This window comes from Myotis yumanensis, unplaced genomic scaffold (assembly GCF_028538775.1).
Source record: "Myotis yumanensis isolate MYYU_CA2020_CCGP unplaced genomic scaffold, mMyoYum1.0.hap1 SCAF_19, whole genome shotgun sequence".
NCBI classification, from domain to species: Eukaryota; Metazoa; Chordata; class Mammalia; order Chiroptera; family Vespertilionidae; genus Myotis; species Myotis yumanensis.
Window position 1 is genome coordinate 14,084,805 of NW_027223770.1, and position 20,252 is coordinate 14,105,056.

General features: G+C 40.2%; 1 protein-coding gene across 1 annotated transcript; it reads left to right on the forward strand.

Annotated features, from left to right (window-relative positions):
- Nucleotides 1-24: 24 nt before the first annotated feature.
- Nucleotides 25-17,086, forward strand: SPA17 (sperm autoantigenic protein 17). Its single transcript, XM_070399158.1, has 5 exons — nt 25-168; nt 1,214-1,394; nt 11,813-11,883; nt 13,652-13,720; nt 16,777-17,086. Exons 2-5 carry the CDS (start codon nt 1,241-1,243, stop codon nt 16,915-16,917), a joined length of 435 nt encoding a protein of 144 aa, XP_070255259.1. The 5' UTR covers nt 25-168; nt 1,214-1,240; the 3' UTR covers nt 16,918-17,086.
- The last annotated feature ends 3,166 nt before the right edge of the window (nt 17,087-20,252 follow it).

Sequence of the window (20,252 nt, forward strand, 5' to 3'; positions counted from 1 at the left end):
CCGCCCTTCCGGGCCGTGCCGTCCGCGAAGCCGTCTGCTGCCGTCCGCGAGGTCGCCCCTTGTCCCTTCTCGGCCGCCGTCGTGGAGTGAAAACACACAAAAAACGGTTCCTCAGCAACGAGAACAAACACCTGGAACCATCGGCACCAGCTCTGGGAGAAGCCAGAGGTGAGGCGGTTTACCCCACTTCTTCTCCAAAACCGAGACCTGGCCCTTTCCCTTCGCCTCCCGAATTCTCTCCGGATCCCCGACACATTCCGGGAACCGGGGCCGGTGGGGGGCCGGCAGCCGTGGTGAAGTCCCAGGTCCTCGACGTGCGGCCTCCGCTCCCCAGATCGGCTCAGGGGCACTCAGATCGGGGCAGGGCCTCACCGGGCCGTGTCACACAACCTCAGAGGATTCCATACCGCACCTCCTGGTCCTTCGGGAAAGGGGGTTAAAGAAACCTCCACCGGTCGGGCCTCGTGAAACCGCCCCACGGAGACCCCGGCCCCGGCCTCGGCCTCGGCCCCACTCGGCGTTAACCGTCACAACAGGCCGGGCCCGAGGGGCTTTGCAGGCTCCGTCGCCCAGGCCGCGGCCGGACAGCTGTCCTCCATCCAGCCCTTGGGTTCCTAGACGGGAAGACAAGACCTGGTCGAGAGAAAACCAGAAAAATAGAGGAATCCCAGAGCTTGGGCGGCTGGGATTGCGGAATCCTGCCCGCCCGCCCGCCCCTTCCAGGGAAAGACTCAGTGTGAAACGTGCTCGTTTAACAAATTAGAATAACTTCTAGGACCAGGACCAGGGCTGACTTTTAAAATATATATATATATTCTTTAATTTTAGACCCTAAACAGGGTCTTTTCGGGAATGTATAGTGAAGTTTTAGCAACCATTCTCCCTAAATTCCTGTGAGATGGCAAACATTAACTCTCACCTTTTAAAGAGGAAGAAAAAGTACTTAGTGTCATAGTGGAAAATCTGTGATTTTTTTTTTTTTGTAATAAAAAGGATGAGCTATTAAATCTGCATTTGTAATATTCTAATGAATAACGATGCATTGTTAATGCATTCAAAACTCTTCAGAACAAATGGACGGACTTGGTTTGTGTTGGGGGGAAATGCTGAAGGCCAGGAAGTTTGGTATTCAGACATAATTTGTTGCCGTAGTTGTGATTACATAAGTATAATCAGATTTAAAGACAGTAAGTACTCTTTGGTGAATCTCTAGGTACAATAGGCAGTTCCTTCCAAGAAGATGTCGATTCCATTCTCCAACACCCACTACCGAATTCCACAAGGATTTGGGAATCTTCTTGAAGGGCTGACACGTGAGATTCTGAGGCAGCAACCGGAAAATATACCATCTTTTGCAGCAGCATATTTTGAGGATCTTCTAGAGAAGAGAGAGAGTAAGCTTTAAAAAAATATATAGGCATTTAAAAAAAAAAAGGAGAGAGAGAGACTTAAGTACTTGTTTATGGTGAAACTTGCGTAAGACCATCCCTATTCCCCAGAAAGCCTGTAGGAGGCAGGTAGCTTCATGACAGTTGTTGGTGTTTGAAACAACATACCTGCCTTTTGGGCAGGTTCTCCCGAATCACGTTATTTCACGTTAGTGAAGATGACCAGTTGATTACCCAGACCTTCTTGGTTGTATTTCTGGTGCACAGGCTGGGTGGACGGTGACCCCACGAGGTCATCTAGGATAGGTCTCCATTTCCCAGCAGGCCGTTCCCATACACCCAAGGCAGTGGGTGGAGAGTTTGTGGTTTTCTTTACATTTTTTCTCTTTTTACTTGAAGGTATTATAAGTATGGTAAAAAATAATAATAATAATCCTACACGCCTTATATTACATGAATTGGTATTTGCTGAGGGATATGAAACTGTCCTACAATAAAGGCACAGAGAAAAAGTGCTTTGAAAAGTGAACTTCCATCTTGGGAAGGTAATTTATATGCCTTTTCTAGTCTCGCAAGGTTCCATCCTGCTCAGAGACTAAGATTCAGGCTAACCCTGACTCTAGTTGAGAGCCAAAGCAATTTCTTCACTTTCATAAATAAAATTTCCAGATTCCTCGCCTTGAAGGTTCATGACCATCAAAACCCTACCTAATGGTCAAAATGGGGGTTATTACAGCTATTAATGTCTATTTAAAACATACAATTAGAGCCACCGTTGTTAATATAAGCAATTATCATTACTTTTGATTACAGTATTCCAACAGAGCGGTAAAGGTGCCTAGAGAAACAGCAAATAAATAAACATTCAATTTTAAATCTTTTTAGAAGGAGGAAACACAAGGCTTGCATTGAAACAACTCCCATACACACTGCATAGCTCTCCACCCCCTGTCTTCTTTGCTGTACCCTGGCAGAGCTCAAAATCTCTGCCAGTTTCCTGAATGTTGCTCATCTTTTCCATATCCAGTCACTGAATATTTGTTGCACAATCTGAAACTTAAGTGCCACTTAAAAGCTATTGAGAGAAATCCTTTAGGGTAACAAACATTAATTTTGTTGTTATAACTTTATTTTATAAATTAATGAGTAAAATCCCTTTAGTCATTTATTTAAATTTAGACCTTAAAAACATGCTATTACAAAACATTTGAGTCATTGTTACTGGATCATAATTAAAGCAATTGGTGATTCAGAGTAATGGTCTCAGAATACTAACTCGAATAAAAATGGGTAAGACTATTTGAAAAATTTGAAAAAGTTTGAAGTATCATACCCATTTTCACTCATGTAACCAAAGCTGAGTTTTCTACCTGATACAAGTATTAGGATTTAGTCTCTCCAAGTGGCAGAATGAAGTCCTCTAGGCCAATCTCTCACACAATGCAAGAATTTCCCTACCAGCATTCCTCATAGGTCATTACTAGTCTTAATTTTTATTTTTGTGACAGGAAGCATGTTAGTAAATTAAGTAAGTGGCATCTTAAAATCACTAGACAAAAGGGGGGCTTTTATTAAATGATACAATAAAGATGGAAAATTTTAAAATTTGATCTATTCCTTACATGATACACCAGGATAAGTTCCAACTTGATCAAACATTTAAATATTTTAAAAAATGAAACCTAGCCGAAACCGGTTTGGCTCAGTGGATAGAGCGTCGGCCTGCGGACTGAAAGGTCCCAGGTTCGATTCCGGTCAAGGGCATGTACCTGGGTTGCGGGCACATCCCCGGTGGAGATGTGCAGGAGGCAGCTGGTCAATGTTCCTCTCTCATCGATGTTTCTAACTCTCTGTCTCTCTCCCTTCCTCTCTGTAAAAAATCAATAAAATATATTTTAAAAAAAACAAACAAAAACAAAAAAAAATAAAAATAAAAAATGAAACCTATAAATACTAGAAGAAAAAATTGATAACTTTTCTCTATAACATAAAAGCGGGGGGGGGGGGGGGGGTGCTGCCAGCCAAGTTGCTATAATTACTTTAAAAATCCAAGAGCAATTAGGGAAAAGATGGAGATGAAATTGACAATATTACATGGCAAAAATTGCCGTAAGGAAAATAAAACTACAATGACAAACTGAGAAAAAAATGTTTGCAATTTACACGTCTCAACTGGTTAATCAACCTAATAAATAAACAGCTTGTAAAAACAAAAGCCAACAATGCTATATAAAAAAATGGGCAAGTGATATGAGTTTACACAAAAATAAATGCAAATGGCCCTGGCTGGTTTGGTTCTGTTGAGTATCATCCCATGGCACCAAGAGGCCGCTGGTTCGATTCCCATTCCAGTCACATGCCAGTAGGGGGCATGCAGGAGACAGCCAATGGATGTCTCTGCATCTCCCACTCTCTCTCAAATCTATTTTAAAAATATTTTTAAAAATAAGTGCAAATGACGCTTAACATATTAAAACCTACTTAAATTAACCCATAATAATAGAGGCCCATATCAAAACTACACTGAGGTACCACCACCCCATCACCACTACCAACCCTACTCATCAGATTGGCAAAGAGCCAAAAGTTTGTCAATTCTAGTTTGATACAATCCCACGGAGGGGAAATGGCAATAACCCAGAAATTCCACTTCTTCACTTTTCATTCCATTGTTATTTGAGGAAGCAACCCAAATACCCATAATAGGCATTTATTGAATAAACTAGAGTACATCTACACAATAGAATAATATACAGCTTAAAAAAAACAATGAGGAAGATCTCTATATGATGCTATGGAGTGATCTTCAAGATATATTAAGTGAAAAAAGTAAGGTGGAAAAACCATGTGTAGTATGCCATTATCTAATAAAGGAGTGTTAATATGAATACATAACTGTTATTTATATTTTAAATCTTTTTAAATGATATTTAACTCTAGAGAGAGAAGGAACAGAGTGGAGGGAATAAGATAGAAACTAGATTTCTCTGAATATACCTTTGAGTTTGAAATCATAAATGTTAACATAGTTATAAAATAGAATAAAATTTAAAAATTGTTAATTTCTAAACTTTAGAAGCAAAGTGCAACAGACAAACCTAACTAGTATTGAATGGGTAGCATAACCACACAGGTACAAATTATTTCAAGTGACTTTATGACACAATAATTTGTACATCCCTGATGGTTTTAGCCTTAAAACAAAATGAATTTTAACATATCTTAAATTATTTTTAGTAATTCTTGTTAATATTATAATATAGTTATCCTATAATTATTTTTTACAATTGTAGGACATAGCAAATACATAACTCTCCTACTGTAATTAGGAATAAGATTTTTAATGTAAGAAAAATGATTTACAAATATAAAGTTAATAAGATCCTGTAATCTTAAATTTGAACTGAAAATTTAAAATATAAAAATAAAGTTATCTATAATAATAAAAGCGTAATATCCTAATTAGAACAGACGTCCTTCCAGATGACCTTCCGAACGAAGCTGGGGCTGAGAAGGCCAAGGCAGCCACCTCCTTTGCCTCAGGCTGAGCCCCTTGCACAAATTTCGTGCATCAGGCCTCTAGTATAAATATAAAAATAAATGTATTATGTATGTAAATAAAGTAAATAAAATCCTGTAATCCTAAATTTGAATTAAAAAATATCAGTGTCACCTCGTGATATATTATATAATTTTTTTAATAAAAGAAGTGCCCTGACCAGTGTGGTTCAGTAGCGTGTTGGCCTATGAACCAGGAGGTCAGGGTTCAATACCCAATCAGGCACATGCCTGGGTTGCAGACTCAATCCCCTGTGGGGGGCACGCGGGAGACAGCTGATGGATAATTCTCTATCATTATTGATGTTACTATTTCTCTCTCCCTCTCTCTTCCTCTCTCTGAAATCAATAAAAACATAAAAAATAAAATAAGTGGTTTTTTAGTTCTATACATTTTCATAAAAGGCCTCAAAACAAAGACCAACCTAGTACTAGTGAATACCTGACCCCTACACTATAGGCTCTAATTGCCATTTCCCCAGGAAACAGGATTCTTGGAGAACTAGGTAATTTCTTGAACTAGGAAGGAAATACAAAGAGCCTGAACATCTTACCATCCCAGAAAATAGGAAACTGTCAAAGATTACTAGAGTTGTTTCCAAAGGACTCAAGAGCATCTAAGAATCTGAATAAGCCCCTACTTGGCCAATTTTGGAAAACTGAAGCATCAATAAGAATAATAAATGTGTATCCTGCTACATTGCCTAATTCATTTATTAAGTAATAGTTTCTTGATGGAGTCTAGGGTTTTTTATGTACAATATGTCATCTGCGAATAAAGACAGTTTTACTTCTTCTTTTCCAATTTGGATGCCTTTTATTTCTTCTTCTTGTCTAATCACAATGGCTAATACTTCCAGTACTATGTCGAACAGGAGTGGTGAGAGTGGGCATCCCTGTCCTGTTCCTGTTCTTAGGGGAAATGGTTTTAGTTTTTGCCCATTGAGTATGATGTTCGTTTGTCATATATGGCTTTTATTATGTTGAGGTATGATCCTTCTATTCCCACCTTGCTGAGAGTTTTTATCAAAAATGGGTGTTGGATTTTGTCAAATGCATTTTCTGCATCAATTGATATGACTATGTGGTTTTTTTTCTCTCAATTTGTTTATGTGATGTATCACGTTTATTGATTTGCGGATACTGTACCATCCTTGCATCCCTGGGATAAATCCTACTTGGTCATGGTGTATGATCTTTCTGATGTACTGCTGGATCCGATTTGCTAGGATTTTGTTGAGGAATTAATGCCAAGAAATCTATGGCATTTCTATACACCAATAGTGAACTTACAGAAAGAGAGACTCAAAAAAAGCAATCCCATTTACCATCACACCAAAAAAAATTAAGATACCTAGGAATAAACTTAACTAAATAGGTAAAAGACCTCTACTCAGAAAACTACAGGACATTGAAAAAAGAGATAGAGGAAGACATAAACAGATGGAAGAATATACCATGTTCATGGATTGGTAGAATCAACATCATTAAAATGTCCATACTACCCAAAGCAATCTATAAATTCAACGCACTCCCCATTAAAATACCAATGGCGAGAAACCAAGATGGCGGCATAGGTAAACACTGGAGTTTGCTGCCTCGAACAACCACTTCAAAAATACAACTAAAAGACGGAACGGACATCATCCAGAACCACAGGAAGGCTGGCTGAGTGGAAGTTCTACAGCTAGGAGGAAAGAGAAAAGCATACCGAGGCTCAGAGGAGGCGCAGTGCTGAAGTAAAATACTAAGGTTCGGAGTGCATGCGGAGCGGGCTGGCGGCTGAGGGCGCGGTTGTCGTTTTCAATCGGGAGGGAGTCTCAGGCTCTGAGCTCCAGTTCTGGGCGAGTCTCTAGGGACCCAGACTTATACGGGAGAAGTGGGACTGTCTGGCATCGCTCAGAACCCTAGGGCAGCTTTCTCTCTGAGGGGCTTGCAGCGATTACTGGGACACTGAGAAGCAGAGCCTCTGAGGGCAAGACTGAGAGCAGCCATAATTGCTAACCCCGCCCTGTTGATCCCGTGGGATCCGCCCCACCCAAACCCTGCAGGGAGACTTTTGCTGAATAGCCTCAGGCAAAGGCTAGATTAGCACCTCCCTAGCGATCCAGGAGCCAGGAAGCCCAGAGGTCAGAGTGGAATCATCCAGTTTGCAACTCCGTGGAACCATGAAAGACACACTCAGGGGGCAGACCCAGTGAGCACCAAAGCCCCATAGAAGCAAGTCTAGCCCCAGAGGGGTGTCTCCAGCACAGAAGTTCTCCCACTGCAGACACAGCTGATTCTCACAGCCAATTGGCCTGGAGGTCAATTCCTCACAGTGATAACTACAACAATCAAGGCTTAACTACAACAAGACTGTGCACAAAGCCCACAAGGGGGTGCACCAAGAGTGTCTACCTCAGGTAATTGGGACACTTAGCACAGAAAGGCACTCTATCGACACAGTGAAGCATAAAAAAATGCCGAGACAAAGAAACAGGACACAAACGACAGAATTGGAGGAAAGCAAACTGTTGGATATAGAGTTCAAAACCACACTTTTAAGGTCTTTAAAGAACTGTCTAGAAGCCGCCGATAAATTTAATAAGGCCCTCGAAAAGACTGGTGAGACCACCGATAAATGTAGTGAGATCTTCAAGAAGACTGGTGAGACCTCCGATAAATGTAGTGAGATCCTCAAGAAATCTAATGAGACGCTCGATGTTGTGATAAAGAACCAACTAGAAATTAAGCATACACTGACTGAAATAAAGAATATTATACAGACTCCCAACAGCAGACCAGAGGGTTGCAAGAATCAAGTCAAAGATTTGAAATACGAAGAAGCAAAGAACACCCAACTGGAAAAGCAAAATGAAAAAAGAATCCGAAAATACGAAGATAGTGTAAGGAGCCTCTGGGACAGCTTCAAGCGTACCAACATCCGAATTATAGGGGTGCCAGAAGATGAGAGAGAGCAAGATATTGAAAACCTATTTGAAGAAATAATGACAGAAAACTTCCCCTACCTGGTGAAAGGAATAGACTTCCAAGTCCAGGAAGCGCAGAGAACCCCAAACAAAAGGAATCCAAAGAGGACCACACCAAGACACATCATCATTAAAATGCCAAGAGCAAAAGACAAAGAGAGAATCTTAAAAGCAGCAAGAGAAAGAGACTCAATTACCTACAAGGGAATACCCATACGACTGTCAGCTGACTTCTCAACAGAAACTTTGCAAGCCAGAAGGGAATGGCAAGAAATATTCAAAGTGCTGAATACCAGGAACCTACAACCAAGATTACTTTATCCAGCAAAGCTATCATTCAGAAGTGAAGGCCAGATAAAGAGCTTCACAAATAAGAAAAAGCTAAAGGAGTTCATCACCACCAAACCAGTATTATAGGAAATGCTGAAAGGTATCCTTTAAGAAGAGGAAGAAGAAAAAGCCCAGTGACCAGAATGGTGGAATGACCAGAATGACCACAACAACCAGTGGCTATGATGAACATTGCGGCAGCCAACCAACCTATCCAGGCCCAGATTGCTGCCCCCCCCCACGCCCCCCTCCCCCGTCCTGATTGGGGGCGGGACTGGCCAGCCAACAGCCCTCGGCCCCTTCCCCTCTATCAGCCAGACCTGATGGGCCCCCATCAGGGCAGGCTGGCTGGATCCCACCCATACATGAATTTGTGCACTGGGCCTCTAGTAAAATATATTTTTTTAAAAAAAACATTAAAAAAATAAAATAAAATACCAATGGCATTTATTTCACAGACCTAGAATGAACTCTCCAAAAATTCATCTGGAATTTTTTTTAAAAGACCCCAAATAGCTGCAGCGATCTTGAGAAAGAAGAACAAAGTAGGTGGGATCTCAATACAAGATATCAAGCTGTATTACAAAGCCACTGTTCTCAAAACTGCTTGGTACTAGCACAAGAACAGACATATCGATCAATGGAATAGAATAGAAAACCCAGAAATCGACCCGAACCAATATGCTCAATTAATATTTGACAAAGGAGGCAAGAACATACAATGGACCCAAGATAGTCTCTTCAATAAATGGTGTTGGGAAAATTGGACAGATACATGCAAAAAAATGAAACTAGTCCACCAACTTATACCATACACAAAAATAAACTGAAAATGGATAAAGGACTTAAATGTAAGAAGGGAAACCATAAAAATACTAGAGGAATCCAAACGCAACAAAATTTCAGACATATGCCAAAGCAATTTCTTCACTGATACAGCTCCTAGGGCACTGGAAACTAAAGGGAAAATAAGTGGGACTACATCAAAATAAAAAGCTTCTGCACAGCAAAAGAAACCAACAAAACAACAAGCCCACTGCATGGGAGAACATATTTGCCAATGTTATCACCGATAAGGGTTTAATCCCCAATATTTATAGGGAACTCATACAACTTAACAGAAGGAAGATAAATAATCCAATAAAAAAAATGGGCAAAGGACCTAAATAGACACTTTTCAAAAGAGGACATTCAGAAAGCCAAGAGACATATGAAAACATGCTCAAAGTTACTAATCATCTGAGAGATGCAAATCAAAACAACAATGAGGTACCATCTCACACCTGTCAGAATGGCTATCATCAACAAATCAAAAAACGACAAGTGCTGGAGAGGATGTGGAGAAAAAGGAACACTCGTGCACTGCTGGTGGGAATGCAGACTGGTGCAGCCACTATGGAAGACAGTATGGAGTTTCCTCAAAAAACTAAAAATGGAACTCCCATTTGACCCTGTGATCTCACTTCTAGGAATATATCCCAAGAAACCAGAAACACCAATCAGAAAGGATATATGCACCCATATGTTCATAGCAGCACAATTTACCATAGCTAAGATCTGGAAACAGCCTAAGTGCCCATCAGCAGATGAATGGATTAGAAAACTGTGGTACATCTACACGATGGAATACTATGCTGATGTAAAAAAGAAGGAATTCTTACCATTTGCAACAGCATGGATGGAACTGGAGAGCATCATGCTAAGTGAAATAAGCCAGTCAATGAAGGAAAAATACCACATGATCTCACTCATTTATGGATAATTAGGACCATTATAAACTGGTGAACAAAAATAGATACAGAGGCAGAGCAGCATCGAACAGACTGTCAAACTGCAGCGGGAAGGCCAGGGAGGGTTGGGGGAGGTGGGGGTAAGAGATCAACCGAAGGACTTGTATGCATGCATATAAGCATAACCAATGGACACAAGACACTGGGGGTAGGGGAGGCCGAGGGAAGGTCAAGGGCGGGGGGGGGGGGGGAGCGGGGGGGAGGAGACATATGTAATACTCTTTGTAATACTTTAAGCAATAAAACAAAAATTTTTTAAAAAAAAGAATAATAAATGTGCTCTAGCCGGTTTCCTGGGTTCAATTCTGGTCAAGGGCACGTACCTCGGTTGCAGGCTCCTCCCCAACCTGGGCCTGGTAGAGGCTTGTGCAGGAGGCAACCAATCGATGTGAGAGAAACATATTTCTCTCTGTCTTTCCCTCTCTCTTCCACTCTCTCTAAAAATCAATGGAAAAATATCCTTGGGTGAGAATTAAAAAGAATAATAAATGCAATGAACTGAAATTCATCCAATTTGTTAAATATTCATGAGTTCATAATGGTAAAAAAATAAAGAAGCTCCTTAAGAGAATCCTAAGGAACCCACTGATTATTCTGAAAATTGGTAAATAAAGGAAAAGAATTAAACCTTTAACATACCTTTTCTGTAAAAACTGTATTTCAGGGTAACCAAATAGTTGAGGAAAAGTTTTTTGTTGTTTTTTGAGTACTTCAGAAATGAAGTGATAATAAAATTAGAACCCTGCCATTATGTAGCAACTAAAGAAATTATCTAAGGAATCATTATCAATGGGTCCATAAAAATTATAGAGAGAGACAATCAGGTACTATGTATCTCCTGACAGCATTACACTGCACTACCTATATTCTTGCCCCAAACAATCAAACCTGAATCAGACTGAACTGTAGATCAGTCTATAGAAAGTTCAAAGGCAGAGGAACTTGTTAAAAAGCATCATGGGAATGGAATAAAAACTATCCAAACTATGGAAAACTCCAAAGGAAAATGACCCAATTTCATCAACAAATAAATTGCAAGGAAAAATATGGGGTGGGAGGTAGGGAGCTTCAATGAGCAGAGATGTAAAAGACATAATAAAAGGCTGTGTGTGCCCATTGTTTGCGTTCTGATTCAAACAAACCAACAGTAAAAATTAAATAAAAATATTAGACAATGGAAGGAATTGGGGTAGTTAATATTAAGAAATTATTGTTGGTATTTTAAGGTATGATAATGATATTGTGTCTATATCTTAGTGATGCATACTGAAATAAATATTTGTAGATAAATACCAGCCATGACCTCCTGGTTCATAGGTCGATACTCAACCACTGAGCCACGCTGGCCAAGCTAATAATGCCTCAATTTTTTTCAAAAATGTTCTCATCCTTCACTTTTCCAAACTTCCTTACTATTTAGCATTTATTTGTATACATTTTCCTGTGTTTACTAGTTCATGCTTATAACTTTCTATACTTATATTTAAGTATTGGCATTTGTTTTTTCTCTCTTTCCCATTTTGTTATAAATTTTGTGAAGGCAGTTTTTTACTGCCTTTCTAAATATACCCAATGGCTCATCTAATGTTTAATTCATCAGCATATATTTAATGATCACTGGTTATATCTGCAGTGCTAAGCTATGTATAACAGCAATAAGATTTTCAACTGGCAACAATGAACCTGTGATTTGAAAAAGCTTATTTTGTGTTACTTTAGATTTACTTTAATGAACTCAAAATAAGTCCAAAATTATTATATTTTTATTATTTAGAAACCAACTTCGATCCAGCAGAATGGGGAAGTAAGGTGGACGACCGCTTCTATAACAACCATGCATTCAAGGTATGGTCCTGTGAAACTAATGGATTTGGTTATTTCTTTTCCCTGTCTCCAAAACAGAGATTATTGGGGTCTCCCCAGACTCATATAAATTGTGAGACGCACCCAAACTATCTTATTAAAGCTTCTTAATTGTAATGTTCTTTCTGATGAGACATTCTTTTCTAAAGTATCTGAATCATACCAGATACATAGAGTAAATTTAAAGATGATCAACAGGAAGAATGTAGTTGAAGTTAAAGGATAATTAGTCTCATTTATTCAAATTTTATTGGGCATCAGTGCTTAGCAGTAGCAGATGATAAGTATGTGTTGAATTAATGAATATTTCATAAAACACTATTCGTCCAATTATTTCATTGTCATTGCACTTACAAAAGACTGAATAGAATTAAAGATGGAAATGGTAGATAGAATTTTCTGTATAAAGCTAATCTGTTCAGAGACTAAACCTATCTTCTCTTTACTGGTTCTTAGAACCAGTCTTTCTCCACCAAGTTTCCTTAACATAATTAAGCCTTAAATGGAAGGCACGCATTTCATGTAAGGAATCAATGTCTCTCCTTTGTATCAAGAATGTTTCATCATTTTACCATAGTTAATGCATCATTTTGAAGAGAATTGAGACAATAATTACTCAAAATATTCTGTGTTCTGTGGGCCAGATAAGAAATACTGGTTGAGAAAGGCTGTGTGGCATGCAGCATTATTGGCATCAACTAAGAACTTGGTAGAAATTCAGTCTAGGGCCCTACCCCAGGTCTACAAATCAGAAGTTGAATTTTAACAAGATCCCCAAAGGTAAAATGTAGGTACATTAAAGTCTGAGAACGCACTACTCTAGACAGCTGTGATAAACCATTAGCCACAAAGCACCCACACATATTTGAATTAAAAGGAATGAACACAGTTCAAGTTTTGATGGTGTTCCACAGTGGATTTGGGGAATTTCCTGGGGAAATACCTGTCACCTATTCCATGAGTTCAGAAGTGAGTTTCCATCCATTTGTGCCTGCCAGATAAGATAAATGTTCTGTTTATTTCCATTTAACTAGATTCTCTGTGTTCATGCTTTATTGGAATCAAAGGAAAATGTTGAAAATTTTAAAATATTGGTGCCATATCAGCTCTTTCTTCTCTTTTGAATTCTAAAGACTTCATTTGATTAGCCTATTTGTCCTTTCTATTTTATGGATTAAGGAAGCTGTTCCCATAAGTTGGGAATTAGCAATGTCTCTATTTTGGAAAAAGATTCCATAACCATGTAAAAGCAGGCAGAGCTGGCTTCCGTTTTTCTATTTAAATCATCCCCCACAACAAAACTTACTCTTTTGACTTAGATTTAAATCTACAAACTTCATTAAAAAGTCAACTGGATTCCACACTATGCAACACAGTGACATTTATTTTGTTTCTATTTTAGAAACTATTGGCACCTCTTTTTTATACTTTGCTCAGGATTCATTACAGCATCCCATCAACCTTTAGTATAAGACAATGGTTTGTTTTGAATATAAAACAATGTCACATACTTTCCAAAAGCAAACATTTTTTACCAGTTTCTTCATCTTTAATACTTATGCATATTCCCTTGAGAGTTTTCATTTATTTATTCTTTTGCCACCCATTTTCCTTATTAAAAATCAGTATGTATTTAATTACCACTTCTTCTCAATAACTTAACGTAATATTTAATTACCTTTAAGCAGCTTGATCCAAGACTACTATTTTTTGAAACATTGCCTATTGGTCCTCTCCCCTCTCTCTCCAGGAGCAAGAACCAGCCGAGAAAGAAAAGTCTCAGGCATCTGAGAAAGTGGAGACACCAGTCACAGCCTTAGTAAGTTCAATTTTCCATGCACTACAGGAGAGAACATCACTCAGTTTATAATCATACTCTAAATATGAATCTAGTCTCTTATCCATGTTAAAATTGTGATTTTGCTTTCTAGATAACTAACATCAGTAATAAACTAACTGGCGGGTCATTTTTAGGCATGCCTCTTATAAAGAAAAATTCATTCTTCCCTTTAAAAAGAAAATCTTATTTCCCAAGATTATCAACAGATGGAAAAATCTCCTCAAGGGGAAGAGCAGGCAGAACTCACCAGCCTCATGCTTGACCCTTCAGATTCACTTTCCAATTTGGGAGCTTTTCGCTCAGTGATGCTGTTGCCACCACACAGGGGCAAAGGTTCCGCGATGACAAAGGAAGCTCACAGGGAATTATCCAACCAAATGAAATGGCTCTACGCAAGCAACGTGTCTTACCTTCCATGCATTGCCCTCTACAAAAACACTTCCTGCCTGACACCCGCATCTAAGGAGGAGACCTGGGTAGATACCATATGAGTCCTGTATTCCCTGGTGCGCAAGGGCCAGTTCTCAGCTCTCCACAACCCTGTGCTTGGTAATGTCACTTTGATAGCTTGAAATCAGCCATAGAAGGAATATTAAGACCATGACCAATGGAATGAGTCAGGACTTTTTTTCCTGGAGAGCCAGTTTTTCAGCATTTACCAGCATATCACTTTCTATAATGTTCAAGTCCAGACGCAAGAGGACCAAGCCTAGTGAGAAAGAAGAGCTCACTCCCCAATGTTGAAGGCCAGGCTTTTGAGTTCCTTTTCATGTCCCAATTGGTTACCCAGTGATTGACACCTAAAATGGACACCCCCCCTCAAGGAATGCCTTACTTCCTGCCCAGTGGGGCATGACTTTTCCCTATAACCTTTATAAATCATTCCAGAATTATATCAGGACAACTAAGCTAACATTGGCTCAGGATGCAGTGGGAGGGCGGGAAAGAAGGAAGGGAGTTTTGTTTGTTTACATCTTCACTGGGTGCCCTTTCACAGCTTTTCATGAGTTTGAGCTGAGATCCCATTGATTTCCAACTTCAGGATAATTTACTTGTCCATACTGAGCCATCATCTCAGAGGACTTTATACCATTTTGTTTGCATTTAAAACTTTAAGAGCCCTAGCTGGTGTGGTTCAGTGGTTGGAGCGTCCACCTGTGCACTGAAGGTCACAGGTTCAATTCCTGGTCAGGGGCACATAACCTGGGTTGCAGGTTTAATCCCCAGCCCCTGGTGGGGGGCACGTGTGGGAGGCAACCAATCAATGTGTCTCTCTTACATTAATGTCTCTCTCTCTCTCTCCCCGCCTCCTTCCCCGTCCCTCCTTCCCCCCATCCTTCTTTCCCCCTCCCTCTCACTCTCTCTAAAAGTCTAAAAGTCAATGGAAAAAATATTCTGGAGTGAGGATTAACAACAAAAATAAGAGCTAGCTTTGCCTCATTATTGTATAGAGGGAGAGGAGAGGTAAACAACCCAGAGGCCTGTCAATAGGAGGCTGAGTAAATAAGTCAGCGCCCACCAATACAATGTAATACAATGGCGTTATGCGGAAAAAAGAATGAGCAGAATAATATCCTGAATAATAACATAGATGAAGGGAACCAAGCTATGTTGTTAGATGAAAAAGTAGTAACAGAACATTGTGAATAGCATAAGCTCATCTTTAAAACAAAAAGGCATACGTGTACCCATATGAATACTTTGTCTATTGGTAAACTTTGGAAGAATATATACACTCAACCATAATAATAGTCACCTCTTAGGGGTAGGATTTGGGAAAGGGGAGAAAACTTTCACTACCAGTGATAAGTTTTAAATGTGTGTATCACTTTTATAATTTAAAATATCAAAACCTATTGAATTATACACTTAAGATCTATGCATTTCACTGTCTGTAAATTACACCTAAATTTAATAAACAAACAAACCAAAAGCTAGATACAAAAGTTAAATCAGCCCTAGTCAGTTTGGCTCAGTGGATAGAGCTTGTGGTCCAAAGGGTCCCGGGTTCGATTCCAGTCAAGGACATGTACCTTGGTCGCGGGCTCTTCCCCTGGTCGGGGTGCGTGCAGGAGGCAACCAATCAATGTGTTTTCTCTTACATAAATGTTTCTCTCTGTCTTTCCCTCTCTCTTCCACTCTCCCTAAAAATCAATGAAGAAATATCCTCCGTTGAGGATTAACAAAAAACAACAACAAAAACACACCCACAAAAGTTAAACCAATCATACTGAAACTGACATTATTGGACTAAGTAGGTTTCTCTCTGGAACTCAAAATGTGTGCTTTTGGTTAGCTAGTTATTGAGAAATTAAGAAATTAACACTAATTCATCTTATGTAATCATGATTATTTTGAAACAGCACATTTGCTATTCTTCTTGACATTTTTACCATGCTTCAAGGATTCTAACTTACCCCCCCACCCCACCCCCACCCCCCCGCCCAAAAATTTTATTGCTCAGGAAACTGTTAAATAGGAGCTATTTGGGAGGGAAAACGTTGGCAACCATGATTTAATGTAGAGACATATTAAAGAATGACAAAACACAATGCCTGCTATTTTGGCATTTATCATGTGGTACATAGACAACGTGACAATATATATATTTATATAAAATTCCCTCAGGAAACAACATATCTTGATGGTTACATCCCTAAATTGGTTAAATGTATGCACTATTTTTTGTATGCATTCTTTTTTATGGCATCAAAATACTGTATGGGGCCCTGGATGGTGTTGCTCGGTTGGTTGGGAGCTGTCCTGTGCACCAAAAGTTTGCCGGTTTGATTCCCAGTCAGGGCATGTGCCTGGGTAGAAGGTTCAATCCCTGGTAGGGGACATACAGGAGGCAGCCAATCCACGTTCCACTCTCATATCAATATTTCTCTCTCTCTCTCCCTCTCCCTTCCCCCTTCTCTGAAAATAAAAAAAAAAATATATATATATATATTAAATAAAATTTAAAAGTGAAAAATCTTTTAAAAATACTGTATGGGATGTTTATAAAGTCTCTTTTTCTCCTTTCCCTGAAGGACTCTCCAGATGAAAATAAGGAAAAAGAGGAGCTGGCTGCTGTCAAAATCCAAGCACTGTTCCGGGGACACTTAGCCAGAGAGGAGGTGAAGAAAATGAAACAAGAGGAGCTTGAAGAGAAAACACAGGAAGACAACTGAGGAGACCGGTTTTGCCCCCAGAAAACATGAAAAAAGAATTCAAATCCATCAACCATGTTGTGATTGTCGTTTTTTCTTAGCAAGGGAGATTCCATGTAGTGGAATAACACTGGCTGCTGTTGTGAAAATCTGTCATCAGCATTGTTTAATAAACATGCCATTGAACACATGCCTCTTGAAGATTTCCCTGAGATCATAAGTCTTATTTATACTTCTCCGAGTCTATGTATAGAGACCCTTGGATGTAGAACTGGAGTGTGTGAGTTTTCAGAGATCTCAGAGGTTATGTGATCTAACCATTATCTAGTGAACAAGCCTCTCTACCACGCCCGGACCGTGGTCTTTTCGCTCCTGTTTCCCGCATAGTGATAGAGACTCTCACTGCCTTTCAGGGGTAGTCCAGTTAATTTTAGAATAACTTGAATTATTAGAAGATAAGCTGAGTCAAAAATCTGCCTCCTTGTAAGTTTTCATCTGGCATGCCTGCATTCAGTCATTCATTAAAAACTGTATTGAGCAGAATTCATGTGCTGGGGTTTGGTAGTGAATATCTGTTCTTACATTTATGCAGCTGACAGTTTTTTATTATCTTGCTCTCCAGAACGACACAATAAAACTAATGCATCTTATTTGAAAAAAAATGAAAGCTACCATAAATTCATAAATACTCTCTTCTTCAGCTAAAACTTCCCACATTTCTTTTTTAAAAAAACAACATATTTTTATTGATTTCAGAGAGGAAGGGAGAGGGAAAGAGAAACATCAAAGATGAGAGAGAATTATTGATATGCTGCTTCCTGCCATGCCCCCTACTAGGGATCAAGCCCACAACCCGGGCATGTGCCCTGACTGCGAATCGAACCGTGACCTCCTGGTGCATAGGTTGACACTCAACCACCGAGCCACGCCAGCCGGGCCTCCCACATTTCTTTAATGTAGAAATGGTAATATCTTCATCACAAAATCACAAACTTCGGCAAACCAAGCCTGGTGCCTTATTTTTAGAAAGTTCAATGTCTCCTTTTTGAGGCCTCCCCACTCCTGAATATTCACGAAACTGCCAGGCTCGTGTCTTACACCAAAAGATACAGTTCCTTTCCCAAAAGAAAATGGAGCGAAAGTAGACTCTTCCCATACAATGCTGTTGCCGTCTACCACGAAGATGCAGCCTCGTCAGGCAGACCGACGTGGTGTCCTGCTGGTTTGGATTCCTGTCTGCACTACACTGGACGTCCCAGGCTTGGTTCTAGCATTATACCTCTCTGAGTTCACAGTCACACCGCCATTGGTCCCCAAAGCTCACTAACATGCCGGTGGCTCGTCCTTGAGGAGTTTCTAAAACCAGCCATAGGGTATGCGTAACGAGTGGTCTCCCGCAAACTCCCAGATCTCTGCCTTAAGCTCAGACTCTCTTTCTGCAAAGCAGTGTTTTTTCAGGTGCCCTGTAGCCCTTCCCTGTTGCGGAGTCCTTATCAGGCTCCACAACAGACGTTTACCCACGCGATCTCCACTGAAATACAGATGGCGTATACCAGTGGTCGGCAAACCGCGGCTCGCGAGCCACATGCGGCTCTTTGGCCCTTTGAGTGTGGCTCTTCCACAAAATACCACGTGCAGGTGTGCACGTACAGTGCGAAGTTGACTTAAAACTTTAAGTAAAGTTTATTAAGTTAATTTTAGGGAATGTTGTGGTGTGAAAGAAGATGTAGTGTCGAGGATTGAGAAAGGTATGTTGAGATGGTTTGGACACATAGAGAGGATGAACGAAAGGAGGTAGACGAAACAAGTAGACAAGACGAGTGTGGATGGGAGAGTTGGAAGGGGTCGACCTCAGCGAACGTACCTCAATCAAATTGAGGACGTTTTTAGCAAAGGCCAGCTTAGGAGTACCCTAATTAAGTTAATAACAATGTACCTACCTATTAAGTTTTAAAAATTTGGCTCTCGAAAGAAATTTCAATCGTTGTACTGTTGATATTTGGCTCTGTTGACTAATGAGTTTGCCGACCACTGGCGTATACCAATGCTTTCAGGATTGTGGCATTCACTTGCCTCCGGACAGCCTCCCCGCTTCCAGGGTCTTACTAGCACTTACGTGCTAGCTAAACACAAGTCTGTAATATCCACTGAACCCCTTCCTTCCATCCTTAACGCCCCTCTCCCAGACTTGGAGGAAAAAAACCCAGCTGCTCATTCCTATGGCATTCAAAGAACCAGCCTCCAACCCCATTTCTTCTCAAAGCCATCCTGCTTGGGGGAATTATCAACGGGACCCAGAATTTCTATAATGCAAAGACATAGCTTTCTAGTCCTGAAAAGCAGACCAGAAGAAAAAGGACTTTTTCCCCTAGTGAGTATATACTCAGCGGGAGTGGGGAGGGGGGATACACCAGTTAACTTATGCAATCATTCTGTTATACCTGTAAAGTGATTAACACTGTGCTTTCCAACACACACACACACACACACACACACACACACACACACTTCTACGTAGTGACCTAATGGTAGTGATGTTTTTGGTGAAGGAGGAATAGGAAGAGGAGACGGTAGGGAGGTATGAATGTGGTTTTATAACAACACATAGGAATAACACTCTTGGGTGGTTGGTTTTTTAATATGTTTTTTATTTATTTTAGAGAGAGGAAGGGGGAGGGGGGAGAGAGAGAAACGTTGATGAGAGAATAACATCAACATTGATCCTGCACACCCCCCCACTGGGAATCGAGCCTACAATCCGGAAAATGACCATTCTATTCTTCGATTTGCTCAAGCCAAAAAGGTAGAATTCATCCTCGCCTCCTCTCTCTCTCTCACACCGCATTTACAATTTATCAGCAAGACCTGCAGGCTCCATCTATATAACACACCCAGAATCCGACCTCTTCTATTGCTACCACCCTGGTGGTAGTTCCCACCATCTCCTTCGAGATTTATTGCAATTACCTCTGTTTTGGTCGTTCAGTCATTGCCACATTAATGCTGCACAGTGATGTATTTTTCTCAGGGATTTTGTGGATCAGAAGCACTTTAGCTGGAGCTAGGCTGGACTGCAGACCTAAGATTAGGTTCAGGTTTAAGCTGCTCTAAGCTGAGGCTCTGTGGGTTGGCTGGGGAAGGTCTGCTTCAGGCTGCAAGTCTAAGGGTAAATTATAGTATCTCTATGGCATGTATCCTATTTGCGCCCATGCTGAAAGGGCTACCTAAGGCATGCTGTTCTCATGGTGGTCACAGAAGCACAAGCAGGAAAAGCCAAAATGGGAGAATATTTCAAGCTTTTACTCATAATACTTCCATGGACAGTTCATTCACCAAAGAAAGTCACTTGACCAAGC

Coding starts and splice junctions, on each gene's coding strand:
- SPA17 (XM_070399158.1), top strand. CDS start 1,241: ATGTCGATTCCATTCTCCAACACCCACTACCGAATTCCACAAGGATTT. Junction 1,395..11,812: donor TCTTCTAGAGAAGAGAGAGA/GTAAGCTTTAAA, acceptor TTTATTATTTAG/AAACCAACTTCGATCCAGCA. Junction 11,884..13,651: donor ATAACAACCATGCATTCAAG/GTATGGTCCTGT, acceptor CTCTCTCTCCAG/GAGCAAGAACCAGCCGAGAA.